Source organism: Benincasa hispida, chromosome 9, assembly GCF_027475165.1.
Source record: "Benincasa hispida cultivar pf3 chromosome 9, pf3_genome.v1.1, whole genome shotgun sequence".
Lineage (NCBI taxonomy): Eukaryota > Viridiplantae > Streptophyta > Magnoliopsida > Cucurbitales > Cucurbitaceae > Benincasa > Benincasa hispida.
The window spans coordinates 83,381,073-83,399,713 of NC_143486.1; the positions used below are offsets into that span (position 1 = coordinate 83,381,073).

The 18,641-nt window shown below is 29.8% G+C and overlaps 1 protein-coding gene across 1 annotated transcript; it reads right to left on the minus strand.

Moving 5' to 3' along the window:
• Window positions 1-10,393: 10,393 nt before the first annotated feature.
• On the minus strand, window positions 10,394-12,953 carry LOC120086721 (uncharacterized). The gene is made up of 2 exons (XM_039043500.2): window positions 12,257-12,953; window positions 10,394-11,382 (listed from the first exon to the last, which is right to left on the minus strand). The coding sequence occupies exons 1-2, from the start codon at window positions 12,851-12,853 to the stop codon at window positions 10,609-10,611; spliced, it is 1,371 nt and encodes a 456-aa protein (XP_038899428.1). The 5' UTR covers window positions 12,854-12,953; the 3' UTR covers window positions 10,394-10,608.
• Between the last annotated feature and the right edge of the window lie 5,688 nt (window positions 12,954-18,641).

The window sequence follows — 18,641 nt, forward strand, 5'->3', positions numbered from 1 at the left end:
TATCATCCTAATAGGAGGTAGGGCTATTGTTTCTAATTTTTTATTTTCTTTAAATTAAAATATATATTATATATTCCTTTGGAAATATATTAACCCAAAAAAAAAGTATTCGATCATTAAGAAATATAGATCATTTCTTTTAGTTTATTGTGCATTATAATTTTGTAAATAAGTCATTTATGAAAAGATTATTTGTTAATATACCTTCATTTCAAAAATTATAAGTCACGTGGATTAATACAATCCTTATTTTATAATTAAAAATGTGATAAGTTGAACGTGAAAAGTTGTTATTTTAATTATTATTATTATTGTTATTATTATCATTATTATTATTAATGTATATTGTCTCAAAAAAAATTATAATATGAACGTATACGACCAACTTTAATTCTAATTAATAATAGAATTTAATAGGTTTTGAAATTTAATTAGTTTTCCAACCTTCTACCATGACAACTATATAAAGACCATTTTTTCTTTCTAATTTTAATGATGAGTGTTTTTGGAATTTTATTTGTGTATTTTTCTCAAAACTGATTTAATTCTTCTAATAATATGTGAACCCTTTAAATGTACTTTCTTTTAATTAATTGTTATTGATCTTTAAAGAAAACTATTACAGTAAAGTTAATCAATCGATATAGAATTAAATTACAAGAAATTCAATACAAATACGACATTAATTTAGTGTGGTATAGAGCATAATAGCCTACAACACTATTAATGTATTTATTTTATCATTCAAAATTCTAAAAGCTTATGTATGCTTGAAATACTTTTATTTACTTTTTACAAACGCACCCTCCAAACCCTCTAGCCCTGTTAAAATATAATTAATGGTTTAATTTTTCTTTTTTCATGGAATATGACCAATAATTTGTTTAGGTAAAATATTGGTTTTGTTCTGAATTTGAGGAGTACAGCGGGTACGAATATAGAGAAAATATAATATAATAATATAAAATATATAAAATATAATATAAAATAAAATAACTAAAATTATAAAATTGGATAATATGAAAATTAGTTGAATTTTAAAGTGGAATTCTCATCAATGTATGTGTAATTTTAAGATCCACCAAATACCATTATTTATAGGCAAAGTGGAAAGTAGGATGTGGACTTACATGGACACCAAATATGAATAATTACAAGACACATGGACAACATGAAAGGTGAGAGATGACTTTGGGACACTAAGCAATGGACATCTATTTATTGTTATAATATTCATAATATTCTCCCTTAGATGCCCATATATATATATATGAAATATGTCTCGTTAAAACCTTACTAGGAAAAATCCAATGGGAAAAAACCCAAGTGAAGGAAGAAAAGTACATATTTCATATAATACATACTCCTAAAAGAATATAATATATTTACTCCCCCTCACGAAAACAACACTTAAGATCTCTAAGTCGCTGCATTCCAACGTCGTGCACCAATTTTTCAAAAGTTGCGCTTGTAATGCCTATGTACATAAGTCTACCAGTTTATCCTTCGAATAAATTTATTGTACAGTGATGTCATCATTTTCTTTAAGATCATGAGTGTAGAAAAGCTTCGATGAAATATGCTTTGTTCTATCTCCTTTATATATTCTCCTTTGATTGGGCTATGTAAGTTGTGTTGTCTTCGTATAATATTGTTGAAAGTTTTTTATTAGAAGAAAAGCCATATGTTTTATGAATATGCTGAGTCATTGATCTTAGCCATACACATTATCGACTAGCCTCATGAATTGCAAGAATTTAAACATAATTTGAGGAAGTGGCCGTTATAGTCTGTTTCACCAATCGTCATGATATAACAGTTCCTCCACATGTGAACAGATAACCTGTTTGAGATCTAGTTTTGTGTGGATCAAATAAATATCCAGAATCTACATAATCAACTAGATCAAAATTTGATTTATTTGAATAAACAAATCCATATCGATTTTTCCTCGGAGATAACAGAGTATATACTTAATTTCGTTCCAATGTCTTTTTTGTAAGAGAAGAACTATATCTAGTTAATAAATTTACTAAAAAATGCAATATGTCTTGCATTATTAGCAAGATACATAAGTGCACCAATTGCACTAAGATATGGTACTTCGGAACCAATAAGTTTTTTATTATCTTCTCGAGGTTGAAATATATCTTTCTTTATATCCAATGAACGAACTTCCATTAGAATATTTAATGGATGTGTTTTTTCCATATAAAATCTTTTCAAAATTTTTCCTGTATAAGTTGACTGATGAATGAATATTCCATTTGCTAAAGGCCCAATTTCAAATCAAGGCAAAATTTTATTTTTTTTTAGATCTTTCATCTCAAATTCTTTCTTAAGATATTCTATATTGCCTTTGAAATACCTTCAGGAGTTCCAATTATATTCAAGTCATCAACATATACAATTACAATAGCAAATCCTGGTTGTGATTTCTTTATAAAAACACACGGATGTATTAGATTATTTTGATATCCTTCTTTCAATAAATATCCACTCAGGCGATTGTACCACATCCATCCTGATTGTTTCAATCCATATAGTGACCTCTATAATTTTATTGAATATCATTCTCGGAAATTTGATGTATATGTTTTAGGTACCTTAAATCCTTCTGGGATTCTCATATAAATATCATTATCAAGAGATCCATATAAATATGTTGTGACTACATCCATAAGATGCATATCCAGACTTTTATACACAGCCAAGCCAATTAAATATCTTAATGTAATTGCATCTACCACCGAAGAATACATTTCCTCAAAATAAATACCTGGACTTTGTGAAAAACCTTGTACAACTAGTCTTGCTTTATATCTTGTGACCTCATTAGTTTTATTTTTTTTCTTCACAAATACTCATTTGTATCCCACAGGTTTAATACGTTCTGGTGTTTGAACTACTGGTCCAAAAACCTAACATTTTGAAAGTGAGTTTAATTCTGCCTCAATTGCTTCTTTCCACTGAAGCCAATCTTTTCTATGTTGACATTCTTCAACAGATTTTGATTCAGGGTCTTCATTTTCAGATATAATATCAAGAGCAACATTATACGCAAAAATGTTGTCAATAATTAAATTAGTTTGATTCCATTTTTTTCCTGACATGACATAGTTTATTGGAATCTCATTATTATCTTTAGGTATTTCACTTTCCTCACTAATCATTGGATTTTTCTTGGGTATTTACATCCTCAACCAAGTTTTCTTCACTTTACATCCTCAACCAAGTTTTCTTCACTTTACATCCTCAATCAAGTTTTCTTCACTATCAATTGTTTTTCGTTTTCGACGATTTTTATCTTTGAAACCCACTAGTCTACCATGCTTCTGGCATATTCCAGACTCATTAGTGATAACTTGTTGTGTTGAGATATCAATTTTCAATGGAACATTTGCAGCTAGCATATGTGACCTAGTTACTTTCTTTGCATATATAAATGCATCTGGTAATTGATTTGCTATATTTTGAAAATGAATTATTTTTTAAACTTCAAGTTCACATGGATCTACGGGGATATAAATGAGACAATAATGATGCATTTCGTGTAATTTCTTTTTCCAACTTAATTCCTCCCTCTAATGTTGAAAATTTTGTCTCATTAAAATGATAATCAGCAAATCGTACAATAAATACCTTGCCCGTCAGGGGTTCAAGATATTTAATAATTGATGGGGAATCATATCCAATATATATTCCTTTCCTCCTTTGAGGACCCATCTTAGTGCGTTGTAGTGGAGCAATTGGAACATATACTATACACCAAAAATGAAGGAAATCAAACATAAGGATTTCCATGAGTAGCAGAAAGATCATTCCAAATTACAATCATATATGAATTTTACAATTACAGTCATAAACAAAAACATACGGTTATGCATTCATTACAGAAATTACAGCATGATACTACAAATGATCAAGGAGAAATGCTACACAAATTTGTAGACTCATCGCCAATCTCCTTGATCACGAACGCTCAAACACAACAACACAGCAACCTCGAACGCTCGTCCAACACGACCGCTACACAGCACGAACACTGCACACTCGAACTCAGTGATTGCCTCGGTCACGAACACCCCGACAGCACGAACGACCTCCACAGAATCTCGACGGTATCGAGTTGAGTATGACACCACCAAGAAGGCTACCTTGGTATTTTCAGTGTGAGAATCCAAAGGGTGGACTCTGTGTGGACTTGGTTTGAGGCAGAAGACGGATGATACAACAATCGTGCAAACGATTAAGCAAGTGGGAAATGGCAGAACCTATCATATAGGTCGATGCCCAATCATTCAGCAAAAGCTAAGCGATCGTTTAGCTCATCGCTTAGGTACGTGTCTGTTGCCTACAAACACTACACGATCGTTTACCTTATCCAAACTGTCACTTAGTAAATCCTATTTATTTGACAACTTCCGTGAGTAATTTCGAGAGAGGAAAACTAAAAAATTTCTTTTTCTTTTCTTACTAAAATTAGGAAAACATTTTTTCTTTTAACTCATGGTTATCATGAAACCACCAATAACCTCCCACTCAATTGATTGTTAGAGAAAAATAATTAATTATCCAATAACTAATATTATTATAAATATAAATGATAACTAACTTATCATACTATATTTATAACCTATAGTTTTAATATTTCATCTCATGAAACATACAAACCATAACTCTTTTTCTATTCCATGGCACTTAATGTAAATCTCATTTACATTAATCCTCCACTAGATGTATCTCATACATCATACCGATCATATCATATATAATCGAATTACCTCTTGTCAATTTGAACATTTCAAATCAACACCAAGAATTGATCCTCAACTGAATCCATTGAGCTACTAAGGGGACCTTATGGACCTATAACTCGAAGCTCCAACAGTATATGAATAACTGACTAAACTCTTTAGTCACGGGATCTACCATTCGTTTAACTGTCAGGCACTCTACTAAAGACCGACAGTTAAACTCTCCTTACCTTAGATATATTATGTATCCATTTTAACCAATCAGCAATGCGACAACCCTTCACAGATCGCTCGTAAGTACAGCTCGACCAATAATCGTTATGCCCCTTGTAGTTACATCTAACTTCTTAAGTACCACTGAATCCTCTAATGAACATAAGTCATAGTCCTACTATGGACTATGACTGTCCTATCTTCCAAAGAGAAGTTGTGGCCACTATGTTCAAGCCTCGAAATCAACCCTTAAGGGAGCAATCTCTCTGCTTATCCTTGCTTCAGGAAATGAGTGAATTCTATATCGTGTATTGAGTTCCCAGCTCCCAAATCACACAAGTCTCCAAAAAGGTAAGTATGTTGAGTTGGCAATCTAGCCACTCTCACCCATACTAATCAAAGGACCGCCCTCAAAGGCAGAAGTTCTCAAAACACTCAGGATTGAGGTCGTGTCACCTATAGTCATTTAGGTGAGATGTAAGTATCTAGTATCAACGGCGTTATGTACAGAGTCTAGTCATCTCGTGGTCCGGTCTTATACAAACTCTTTGTATAGAATACCCCCGCTCGCATATCTCCACATTAATGGTCAGGATCTACCATTTGTAGTAATTTACAATACTTGCAAATCTCTATAAAATGGGTCGTATCCGTAGTGTCACTAGGATCAGGTATCCCACCTTAATCCTTATACTACATACCTATTTAGGTTATCACTTAAGGCATGATCCACTTGTATATCACATATACATGCTTAAGTTTACATAAGATAACCAAGGAGCTTTGTTTATTGGATATGAGTAAATGTCGGAATGAAATAACAACTATTTTATTCATCAAACAATGTGTATCATTACAAACAACGAGACTCCGAGAGAATTAGGACACCAATCCCAACACATTCTCAGATGGAAAATATTTGGCTCATGACCATAAGCTAATTGTAGTGGCGAGTACTTATGATAAGCTACTAGCCAAATGCATACAAATGACGATATATGCAAAATAGCATGTCCCCATGCAGATGAAGGAAGCTTAGCTCTCATAAGTAATTATATTGCAATTAATTGCAAACGTTTTATAAATGATTATGCTAAACCATTTTGTGTATGAACATTAGCTATAGGATGTTCAACACTTATCCCAATTGACATACAATAATTATCAAAAGTTTGAGATGTAAATTCACTAGCATTATCAAGACGAATAGTTTTAATTGTATAATCAAGAAATTGTGCTCTTAACTTAATTATTTGAGCAAGTAATCTTGAAAATGCAAGATTTTGACTTGATAATAAGCACACTTGTGACCATCTACAGGATGCATCTATTAATACTATAAAATATCTAAATGGTTCACTTGGTGGGTTAATAGGTCCACATATATCACCATAAATTTGTTCTAAAAATGCAGGTGATTCAGTCCCCATTTTAGCTGGTGATGGTCTAATTATCAATTTTCTTTGAGAGCAAGCATCACATGATAATTCATTAGATTGAAGAATCTTCTGGCTCTTCAATGGATGTCCATTTGAATTCTCAATAATTCTCCTCATCATTATAGATCCTGGATGACCCAATCGGTCATGCCAAATTGTAAATATGTCTGGATTTAAGAACTTCAGGTTCATTGTTGCATATGTTTCAATTACTTGTATATGAGTATAATATAATCCAGAAGATAAAGCAGACAACTCTTCCAAAACATGTTTTTCATTTGAGATAGTGGATATGATATATAGCCACATTATTCTTACTATCGGTTTCAATATGATAACCACTGCAACGTATCTTTGAAACTTAGAAAATTTCTCTTTGATTGACTATAGAACAATGCATTGTCAATTGTAAATTTTGTTCCTCTAGGCAAAATAATATTTGCTTTTCCAAAACCTTCAATCAAATTTGCAGAACCTGATATTGTATTTACTTTTACTTTCAGGATTGTCAATTTGTAAAAGTATTTTTTATTTGTAAGTATTGTATGTGTAGTTGCACTATCTGCCAGATATAAATCTTCTTTGCTCATTTTTTAAACACCCAACATATGAAAATGACTCATGTTTCTTCATTAAAAGAAATAATTACAATAAGAAAAACAATACTTAAAATATACAAAAGTTTAAAAAAAATGAAGATAGATAAAAGAAAACAACAACATTAAGTCTAGATATTCTCAAAGTCAAAAGAAGCACTGATGTGCCACCAATTGTGTCAATCTTCTCTTCAGGAGATTCAAAGAAGTCTGTCACATCCAAATTTGTCATGTGGGATGGGTCAAATATATTATTATCTTGGTATGCAAAAGTTGCTTTCACATTTTTTTTTCTTTTCCTTCAGGGAGGCTTGATAGAGGTCAACTAAGTGTTTTGACATACGACAGGTATGTGATCAATGCCCAGTCATTCCACATCGAAAGTATTTATTTTCAACACTTTTTGAACTCTTATCTTGTGAAGCTTTTTCTTTGTGATCATCGTTTTCTGTGGTTCTGATTAAAACAACCACCACAAAAATAATAATCATTTCTTCCTCTGTCACAGTTACGACCTCAATCCCGACCACGACCTCGACCACGATTATTATTAAAATTCATAGTATTCACTTCAGGGAATGGTGTCATTTTGGTTGGTCAAGATTCCTGATTTTTCATCAATAACTTGTTATTTTATTCGGCCACGAGAAGACATGAAAATAATTCAGAATATTGTTTAAAACCTTTCTCTCAATATTGCTGCTACAGGAGCATATTCGAGACATGAAATGTAGAAAATGTTTTCTCTAACATATCGACATCAGTAATTTTCTCTCCGCATAATAACAATTTCGAACTGATTTTAAATAATGCGTAGTTGTAATCACTTACTGATTTTAAATCTTGTAGTCTCAAGTGCTTCCACTCATAATGAGCTTTAGGAAGAATAACTGTTTTTTTTTATAATCATACCTCTCTTTTAAATTTTTCCACAAGATACGGGGATATTTTATTGTAAGAAACTCCATTTTTAATTATCCCTCGTGGATTTGATGACAAAGGAAAATCATAACTTTTGCTTTGTCCTAACTAGATGTCGTATTTCCTTCTTTAATTGTCTCCCAAGTTCATAGCATCTAGGTGAATTTCGGTATCAAGTACCCATAACAAATAATTATTTCCGTTAATATCAAGGGCGAAAAATTCTAATTTTATATGAGATTTGTGATGACAACACTATCATAAAATATTGTACTTATGTTAGAAATTTAATAGATATTGAATATGCAAAATAACATTAAATTTATTAATTATAACGAAGAGGGAAAACTGACATACCTTTAATACCTACTTTTAGCAGGGAAAACGATAAGAGCTCTTGCTGATAACGTGTTGTGAAGAGTACAACGGGAACACGAATATAGAGAAAATATAATATAATAATGTATTTATATTATAATATTAAATATATAAAATATAATATAAAATAAAATGACTAAAAACATAAAATGACTAAGATTATAAAATTGGATAATATGAAAATTAGTGGAAATTTGAAGTGAAATTCTCACCAATGCATGTGTAATTTTAAGATCCACCAAATATCACTATTTATAGGCAAAGTGACAAGTAGGATGTGGACTTACATGAACACCAAGCATGAATAATTACAAGGCACACGGACAACATGAAATGTGACACATGACTTTGGGACACTAAGCAATGAGCATCTATTTATTATTATAATATTCATAATAGGTTTAAACTTTAAAATTATTTGAATTCTTAATTTAATGGTTTAGGTTCTTTTCTAAAATAAATTATGAAACTTATCAATTTCCTTACAATACAATTTTTTTTTAAAGATAAACCGCCAATAACCCAAACAAACCATAAGGCTACATCTCGAGCCATAAGCAATATAAACTACTCAAAAGCAATATTCATAATAGGAGTCTGAAGAATTGGAGACTCCTAATCCTCGAAAGCTCTACTTTCAACACAATGAACTAAACTAGCTCATTATAGCTACCCTTACTTACAATACATGAAAGAATTTCAAGTGTTATAGTATATTTAATTTAAGAAAAATGACTTATAGAATAAAATATTTCATGTATTTTCACCCACAAAAATGCTAATATATATATATATATTTAAGAGTTTTTTTAAATATAAAATAATATTAAAAAAATATTTATATTTTATAGCAAAAAGTTTCAGTACAAACACTTTTAGAATTTTTTGTTATAAAATGTAAATATTTTTTGGATTTTTCTATTTATATATATTTTGAGATCTAATAGTTTTTCTAAATCATTTTATTAAGATAACTTCTGTTCATATTCTCATGAGTTTACGAAGAGTTATAAAATAAAAATTGTTCCTTTAATTTTATAAATTAAATGAGTTATTTTAACTTTATAATTTAATGATAAAAGTGTAACGTTTTGTTACCATTTGTCAAATTTATTGCTCATATTTTTGTTTTAATATCATTAACTTATACCATTTCACATGCAACGCCAAATTATTTTTTTTAAAAAAAAAAAAGCATGGACCAATCAAATGTTTTATTTTAGCACTTCGTAATTATCTTTTATTCTGGATTTTGCTACTTTTTTCATCCTATATATCTTTTTCTCACCTTGCTAGCCCCGTTTTCATTTGAAGTTGTGTATTGTGGTTTCTCTCTTCTATAAACACAAAATATTTGAAAAGCCTTTCATAAATATCTTTATTTATTAGTAACTAAAGTTTGAAGAATTTTGAAGAGTTTACTCAATTTATTTGTCAAGTTTTATGTAATAATATAATTATCATTTATATATAATAAAAAATATTATTACATTTAGTTTTCAATTTTTTTTTTTAAAAAAAAAAAAAAAAAAAAAAAAAAAAACACACATTCAATGCGCGTGTGAATTTCAGGGTATATATTTGTGTATATATTTGAGAAAATGTATTTGAAAGAATTGGTTGATAAATTATAATTGGAACAAACTATTTTCCAAAGACAATGTAACACATAAGGGGAAAAAATCCTCATTATTATGATATTTGACATGAAATATTTTTTTGATATCTATATTTTAATAAAAGTTCAGGAGAGAGAGAGAAAAAAAAAAAAAAAAAAAACTTTCGTAACTCTAATGTAATATGCAATCCCAATCACACGACACACCAACCGATAAACTATCTAAAAGCTATAATCAAACTAATCAATGAATCTCATTCCCAAATCTTACATTTTTCTTTTTGAAACTACAAATATTATCTTTTTTTCATGTTTGGGGAGAGAGATTCGGACCACGAACCTTGAACCTTGTGATTTCTAACATACTCGGATGGTAATTGAGGTATGCTCTTGGCATAACTATTATCTTTTTTCTTAACAAAAACAATTGCATATAATTTATATCAATTAAGTCAAATGGTTCAATGGTCGTGTAATAAATATTTTTTTTTTCCTTTAAATGACCATAAAGAATAGGTGTAGTTCAACTAGTTAATGAATATATAAAGGGGTAGAAACTCCATATGATGAATTCCTAATAAAGATCTAAAATCTATGGGTCTATCATGGTAACCAAAATATCCTAAACTATATAATCAACATATTGATTTTAAGTTTTTAAGCCATTTTTGAGTGCTTAATTAGTTCTAAATTCTAAAACCCAACCTACAAATCTCCTCCCCATTTGGAGAATCCCAAATCCCACTTCGTCTTTTCATTTCATTAAAACCTTCACTACATTCCCTCATCTTCATCTTCTGAATATTATTCCAACTCACATCCGCCGTTTCTGTTCCAACCATATCTTCGTATATTTTCTCCCACCCCATTTCCCAATCTCCACTCGCATTGCACAGTCCCATTGTCCCATTTTCCCAATCCGTCCAACTCCATCCTCTTTCTAACGAATCCATAACCTTCCCTACGCACTCACCCTCACACGCCGCCCTACACGGCCTACACTTCGCCCCGCTCAGAGGCCCTCGACTCGACATCGCCGCCACCGGTACTCCAAATCTCCTCGGAGGAAATTCGTACTGTCGTTCCGTCACTATACAAAACGGCAAACGCATTGTCACAAATGGGACGCCCCCCGTGGTTAGCTGGGCCTTGAAGGCGGTTTCCGAGTTCAGTTGGCGGAATCCGGCGGCGTCCAGTTTGGAAATCAGAGCAAGGCGTGAAAGAGCGACGATGGAGGTGTTGAGGTCTCCGACGCCGAGGCGGTCGTTGAGTCCGCCGTAGGAGGATCCCGACGGCACCACGTAATGGCTGGAGATGAAGTATTCGGGTCGGAGTGGGGCGTTCCAGAAACCGTCGACACGTGTCCGTACAACCCAATCGTATGTGAAGTTGTTGCGTTGTTGGTACGCGCGGATCATTGTAAGGCATCCTTCTACCAAATGGAAATACTGTAAAAGCCCCTGCAAAGAGAACGCCTTCATGGGTACCATCCTATGTTTGCATATAGTTGTTTAAAACTACGCCATAACGTAAACTAGACGGACACGTGTCACAACGTGAGAACCGTGTTATATACTGTTTTTTGGTTTGAACTATAATCTACTTAAATGTCACACTTTTGAAACCCCACTTTTTTCAATATACAAATTAAATCATAAATTTTGTAACCACTTCAATTATATATTACACATTATATTCTAAAATTCCTACTTTATTTCAAAAATACACTTCAACTTTTAACCCAAAGATAATTTTAAAACATTTTTTTCCTACTATATGGCCAAAAAATATCCCAACATTGTTTACTTCAAAGATTATCGGAATGCCCGTAATTTAATTGTTAAAAGGTATTAAAAAATACATTGAATTAAAAAAAATTATCGAAATGCCCTATACATTAATGGGCCAAATTTCCATTTTCATATATATATATATCTTTTGTTGGTAATATGTGGAATGTCATGTTGAGCTTAAGACTTGTTGCATAAGAAAAAACTAATAATTGATTTAAAAACAAATGAAAAGTATAGGATGTTTTTCCTTTTTTATTGGTTTATTTGATGGAGAAAGAAAAGGAAATATTCTTTTTTTTGGGGGGGGTGTGAAAAGAAAAGGAAATAATTAAAAGAGAAGCAATAGTTGAGGCTTATAAAACAAGCAAAAAAAAAAAAGGAGGCGTTTTATTGTGAAAAAAAGGGAGAACAGTTAGTTAGAGATACAACAGAGCCCTTATTCTTCTTCCAAACAGCTACCTAATAAAATAACGTTTCAACTTAAAATCTGATTAAAAAAACGAAAAAGGAAAAAAGGAGTTTTATAGTTAGACGGAAGAACCTGGATGCCGTTGGGCGAGTTCTTCGCCGTGAGAACTCGGAGTTGCGACTCAGTCTCCGGAATTGGTCTCGGCTCAAAGATTCTGACGGCGGCGATTTTCGGCGCAGTTTTCAAGTAGGATAACTTGAACGTGTTCTGATCAAGCGGACTGTGCAAAAACAAGTCCGCGTTCGGATACTCCTTCAGAATCTTCTCCATAACGGACGGTCCGGTAACCTCAAACCTCCTCGCGCCGCCGACTAAACACACCGCCATTTTCGAATTCTGTAACTCGATCTTCATCTTCTTCCTCACCGGTCCTCTAGGAGGCTGAGTCGGAGAAATACCAAAGGAAGAAGAATCGTGAGTGGGAGTATTGGATTGGCGAGGCCGTTGAAACGTAGCGCCGGCGATGAAGGATCGAAGCGGCGCGAAAGTGGAAAACGGAATCTCAGGGACGATGGTGGTGGAGAAAAAGACGATGAGAGAGAGAGGAGTTAGGATGAGAAAGAGGAGACGGCAATCGACATCCGTAAAGGACCTTCGAAAGGCCATGAAGAAATCAATGGCGGAAGAGAAGAAGGAGGATTTTTGGAGTCTGAAATTTTGCCTTTCCATTTGAAAGGAAATCGGTTAGGTCAGGCATTGGAAGAATATGAATATGGGGTCCGACCTTTTTGGCGTGATTAAAACATACCATAATCGTTTCATATCATTATATTTTAATTATATCATTTATTAATCACTTCAACAAAATATATATATATATATATATTCATAAATTAGAGAAAATAAAATATGATGTTATCTCATAAAAATAAAATAATTTCTATTTTGTGAATAGTAAGTTTTAGCTAGTTAAATTATATTTGTTTCATAAACTTGAGTGAAAATGAAATTTCCGCAATATGATCTAATTATTTGGTTTTATTTATTTATATGTTATCCAAAATATATAATTTTTCCTTTTTTTTCAAGCTATGTAATTGTATAAAGTTAAGTTACCAATTTGATATGGTACAAACTACCATCCTAAATACCAACTTTTTGTTGAGCTAAAATAAAAAGTTGTATAAAGTTAGGTCACGTCTGTTAATTAAGTTGTATTTTACTATACGTTCTTTCTTTAATTTTTTTTAGAAGACTTTTATTACGTCATTCTTTTTTTAAAAAAAATACTTTTGCAAATATTGTAGTTTTTTAATACAATAAGTGTGAAAATGAGAAACATAATTTCTAGAAAAAAAATATCATATCTATTACTGTTGAATTAAGTTTCGACAATATTACAATTTTAGTGATGGACAAATTAACTATTAAATTAAACATATAATTGGCCATTTTCTTAAATAAGTTTGGCTAATATGTTGATCAACCATTGTTCAACAACCTAAGCTACATTTGGTTGGTTGACTCCCAATTTATCTTCTTTATAGTTTATACAACAATATTGCATAATAATTTTTAATTAATTAAAAGAGATAATTGTAAATATAGACATTAAACCCAAATATTAGTAGATATAATATAATGCAAAAAAAAAAATTGCAAATATTGCCAAATTTAAATCTATCAGTAATAGACACTAGTAAGAGTTAGACCTGGGAGTCTATCAACAATTGAAGTCTTATCGCCGATAGACTTTGCTATATTTGCAATTTTTTTAAATGGTATTATATTCTTGGTTATTATTCTTAAAAATGTTACCAATTGTAATTACCTTAATTAAAAATCATGATTTTATTTTATTGAACCCATTGGACAATTTAACATTTTGTTTACAAATAAAAATATGGGAGATAAAGGTATTAGTTCTGGCGTAACATTTCTTTTGTCAATTGTATATTATAAAAAAAAAAAAAAAAAAAAAAAAAAAAAAACAAACAAACAAACAAAAACTAAGTGCAACTGCACCCTTGCAGCTCAATTGAGAATATAACATTAGGTTGCATCTAATTATTGCTTTAATAGAAAATAAAAATTATAAGTTCGGAATTATTTACCTTTCGCAAGCCAGGAAAGGGAAAAAAAAAAAAAAGGAATTTATCATGTTATTAAACCATTAAATTGACATTGAAGAATTTCATTCCCACCCTATTTGGTAATAATTTGATTTTTTTGTTTTAGTTTTTGAAAATTAAATTTATTTCAACCACATTTCTTACAATAATTTGCATCTTTCTTAAGTATAAAGGTTAAATTTTTAGTCAAATTTCAAAAAAAAATAATTTTTTTGTAAACTACTCTTTTTAGTTTTCAAATTTTGATTTTTTTCTTTTAAACTATGTGTATAAAAAAAAAAATTAGAAATAGAAATAATACCATAAATTTAATTTTTTTAAAAACAAAATCAAAATCAAAATGGTTATCAGTCTAAAATTTTAATAGTTGTGTTTTTCTTCGTCACTTATTTGAATATTTACCATTTCATTTGAACGAAATATTAACGAAGGCGGTGATTTCTTTCCCTTTTTTTTCCTTTTTTTTTTTTTTTTTGGTTTTTTATTTTAAAAATTGAGATTTTTTTTTAAAAAAAAAATTCTAAGGAAATTGAATTCAGGCTCGTTTTTCTCTCTGTTGAGAAATACAAGAGCAGGCTCTTCTGAAAGTATATTTTTATATAGACGATTTTCTAAAGATAATTACAATGAAGTATGTCCTTATTTTATTTTTTTATTATTATTATTCTTATTTTGAAAGTTTGTTTCTACTTTTAGATAACAACAATGTATGTATTTTAAATTATTAATAAATTGAGTCAATGATAGCAATTATTATTATTATTATTATTTTGAAGTTTCATTAATGAATTGATTAATGACGGTGATCAGTTCCAGTTTCTAGAAATTTATGTGTATTTTTTATCGTTATATTTGGAATTGATTATTTAACTTTTATGGTTGAATGTAAAATATATTTAATTATTGAACTATATTCAAGTTTTGATTATAGTTAGTCCTTTCACATGCATTATTTCGCAATCTTAAAAAATATTTCAAATTTTTAGAGAAGTATAAATGTCTTAGTTTCTAATTAAGAAAATTGTCAAAAATAGCTGGTTGAAGTTTTTATCTTATAAAATTAGTATCCTTTTTGAAAACTCGTTCAAATATTTTTTTTCTTGGTCTATCTAAGATTGGATCGAGTTTAAAAAATTAACTTTTTTCTTTCTAACTTATGGATTGTTTTAGGTCATCTTGGACAGATTACATTGAGATTCTTAGTTTTTTTTCAAATATTATCTAATTTTTCAAATCTTTAGTCCAATATCTAATTTCCAAATCAATTTACCAATTATCCGAATAATTTTCTTTCAAGTGATCGTATTTTGATTTTTAAATTTTGTGAAAGATTAAATTTTTCGAAAAGAAATATATATAATCTCATACGGATTAACACCAAGATAGGTGAATTCTTAGGTAGATTAATGATGAGATTTTATATATTTTCGACATATTACCTTTTTTACAAAATGTGGATCCTTTCCAAAATTTAAAAATCAAAATGCATTCATCATTTGAAAAAAAAATATAATTAGTAAATTCATTTGGAAATTTAGAAACCCATGTAATCTTGAAAATAGAATTTGAGTTAAACTTTTGAAAAATTAATAAGTAATTGGTATAATATTTGGTAAAAACAACCAAGTTTGGAAGAAAAAAAAATTGAAAATATATAAGATTTAGTACCAGATTTAAATATTATTGGAAATTTTGGTAAAATCTAGGTGTAATTGCCCGAGATGTGCACAAGATGCCCAAAAACAATCAAGTTAGAAAAAGTAAAATTTTTAACTAAATCTCGGTGGTCAGTCTCACTGGACCGAGAAAAACTAGTTCAGTAAATTTTCAAAAAGCGTGCTAGTTTTGAAAAATGAAAATTTGAAAAAGTTATTTCTTATAATTTCCCTTCTAATTAAGCTATGCAAAATTTACAAAATATTGTTTTTTTAGTACCAACAAGTGTGGGGGTGGGGAATCGAGCCTCAAACCTCTAATAAGGAAGTCCATGCCAATTTCATTCAGCTAAGTTCACTTTGGCAATTGCAAAATGTTGTTAATTCTGTGACATTTGATTTTTTTTATTATTTAATTGTTTTGACAAGAACTTCAATGAGATTTTTGTACAGATGATCACTTTTTAGGAGTAAAAATGAAATTTAGTTCACTGTTTGAAATCAAATGAAATTTGGCATTCAGCTGGCGCAAATATGCTGCGAAATTATCAATTCAACCCTCATATGCTCAACAGAGTGAGGAGCAACCGTGGATCTCGTTTCTTCCTTTCACTTCTTCAATATTTTCTTTTCCTCAACAAATCTACAAAAAAATTTGTTCGTTCAAATTCTTGCCCTTGCTTCTTCCTCTCGCTCTTTCGTCTCGATTTGAATCACAATCCATGAAGATGATGACGATGATGAAGAATTGGAATTTTTTTTTTAATAAAAATTTATCAAAAAACGAAAGAAGATCAAGAAGTGGGGGAGGGTCGTTCTGGCAAGTATCTCAGTCAAAAAGAAACAAAACAAGCGAGAAGAAGTGAAGAAGAAATGAGTGAAGAGGAAGAAAGAATCGGGATGATTTTGATAATTTCACAAGGGATGACATAAGCAAATGTAAATAATAATAAGTAATTAAATAAATAAAAATTGTTTTTTAGATCAAATTTCATTTAAACTTCCCATTTTAAGTTATCCATGTCATTTTCTCAACTGAAGTTAGATTTAATAAACATTTTGGTCGTGACGTGTAGATATAATAGGAGGCTAAAGTTAATCTTGTACCAATTGCAAGTAGGTCAATTAATAACATTGTACTCCTCCAAATCAACAAGATATTTTTCTAGCTTTTTAAAAAAGGAATATTGACTTTTGTTATGAAAAATTAATGACATTCAGTCGTGAAGGCTTTCAAATTACATTAATTTAGTCGAATGCAACTACATTTTCATTCCTCGGCTCCTAATTTATTAACTGAATTGGAAAAAAATTTCTTCTCAAAAGAATAATTAAAAATATATATATATATATATATATTGAAACCAAACTTTAGAAAGCCTACCTTCAAAAGGTTCTTGATTAATTCATTCTCAACTAAACAGAGAAATTTTAGACTTTTTCTCTTAAAAAATGAATATGTTTAAAATTTTAACAGTATGAGGGGAAAAAGTCCCATTTACCAGTTTGTATTTTTTTTCCCTAATATTTAATCAGGAGATGATTTTTTTTATTTAAAAAAAAAAAGAGAGAGAAATTAAATTGAGAATGAAAATCTTAAATGAACTTAATTATGTGATTGTATGATTGAATAGAGGCCAAATCAACCTAAACTTCTAATATAAGGGCAAACCTAACTTTTGACGAAATTTGGTATGTTTGAATGGTAGAAAATTCATAAATGAAATTTCGTAGGACAAGATAACATTTTAATCGATGTGGAAAATTCATATAGGACTTTTCTTATTACCAAATATCAATATTTATTTCCGATCTATTATGTTCAAATGGTAATAATTCCATCTTGGCCTATTATGTTCAAATGGTAATAATTCCATCAATGGTTATTATAATAGGTAACACTTTTAGAATTAATAATCAAATGTAAAGCAACATATTAATGATATGGTCTATCATCAATAGACACTGAGAACTGTATCTAAATTTTCTATATTTTCAATTTTTTTGTATCATGCTATATATATTTACAAAAACTTTAAACCTAATTTCTATATTTATCTCTAACCTTTAAAATAAGTTAAAAGTTTTGGTAAGTCTGATTTTTTCCTGATTTGCTTCTTTAATTTATTGATTCTTTTAAGCATGTAAATTCTAAATCATTACATTAAAGTCCCGTTGGCTAATCATTAGATTTTTTATTTTTGCTTTTAAAAATTAAATCTATTCTATCTACATTTCTTATAATGATTTGCATCCTTCTTAAATACAATGGTTGAATTTTATAGCCAAATTCTCAAAATAAAAACTACTTTTTCTAGTTTCCAAAATTTAACTTGATTTTTTAAACAATTGATGAAAAGTAAATAATAAAAAAAGAAATTTAGAGGTAAGAGTGTCCATAAACTTAATTTTCAAAAACAACAAAAAACAAAATAATTATCAAACATAACCTAAATTATCTCAATTTATTTCACAAGCATAACCATACACTTCTCACCTCCATATCAATGAAATAAACTCGATTATTTACTTTATTTTACAAATTTTGACATCATACTTTATTAAATCAATTTGATAATTAGTGTTAACTTAATAGCACAAAAGTTTCAGACTACGGATTATGAAATTACTCAATAATTAAATTACAAAATTAGCCTGGTATACAAAATTTCTCAAACTTCAACAAGTTTTAACAACTAAGTAAATATGTTTCATTTATTAAAAAAAAAA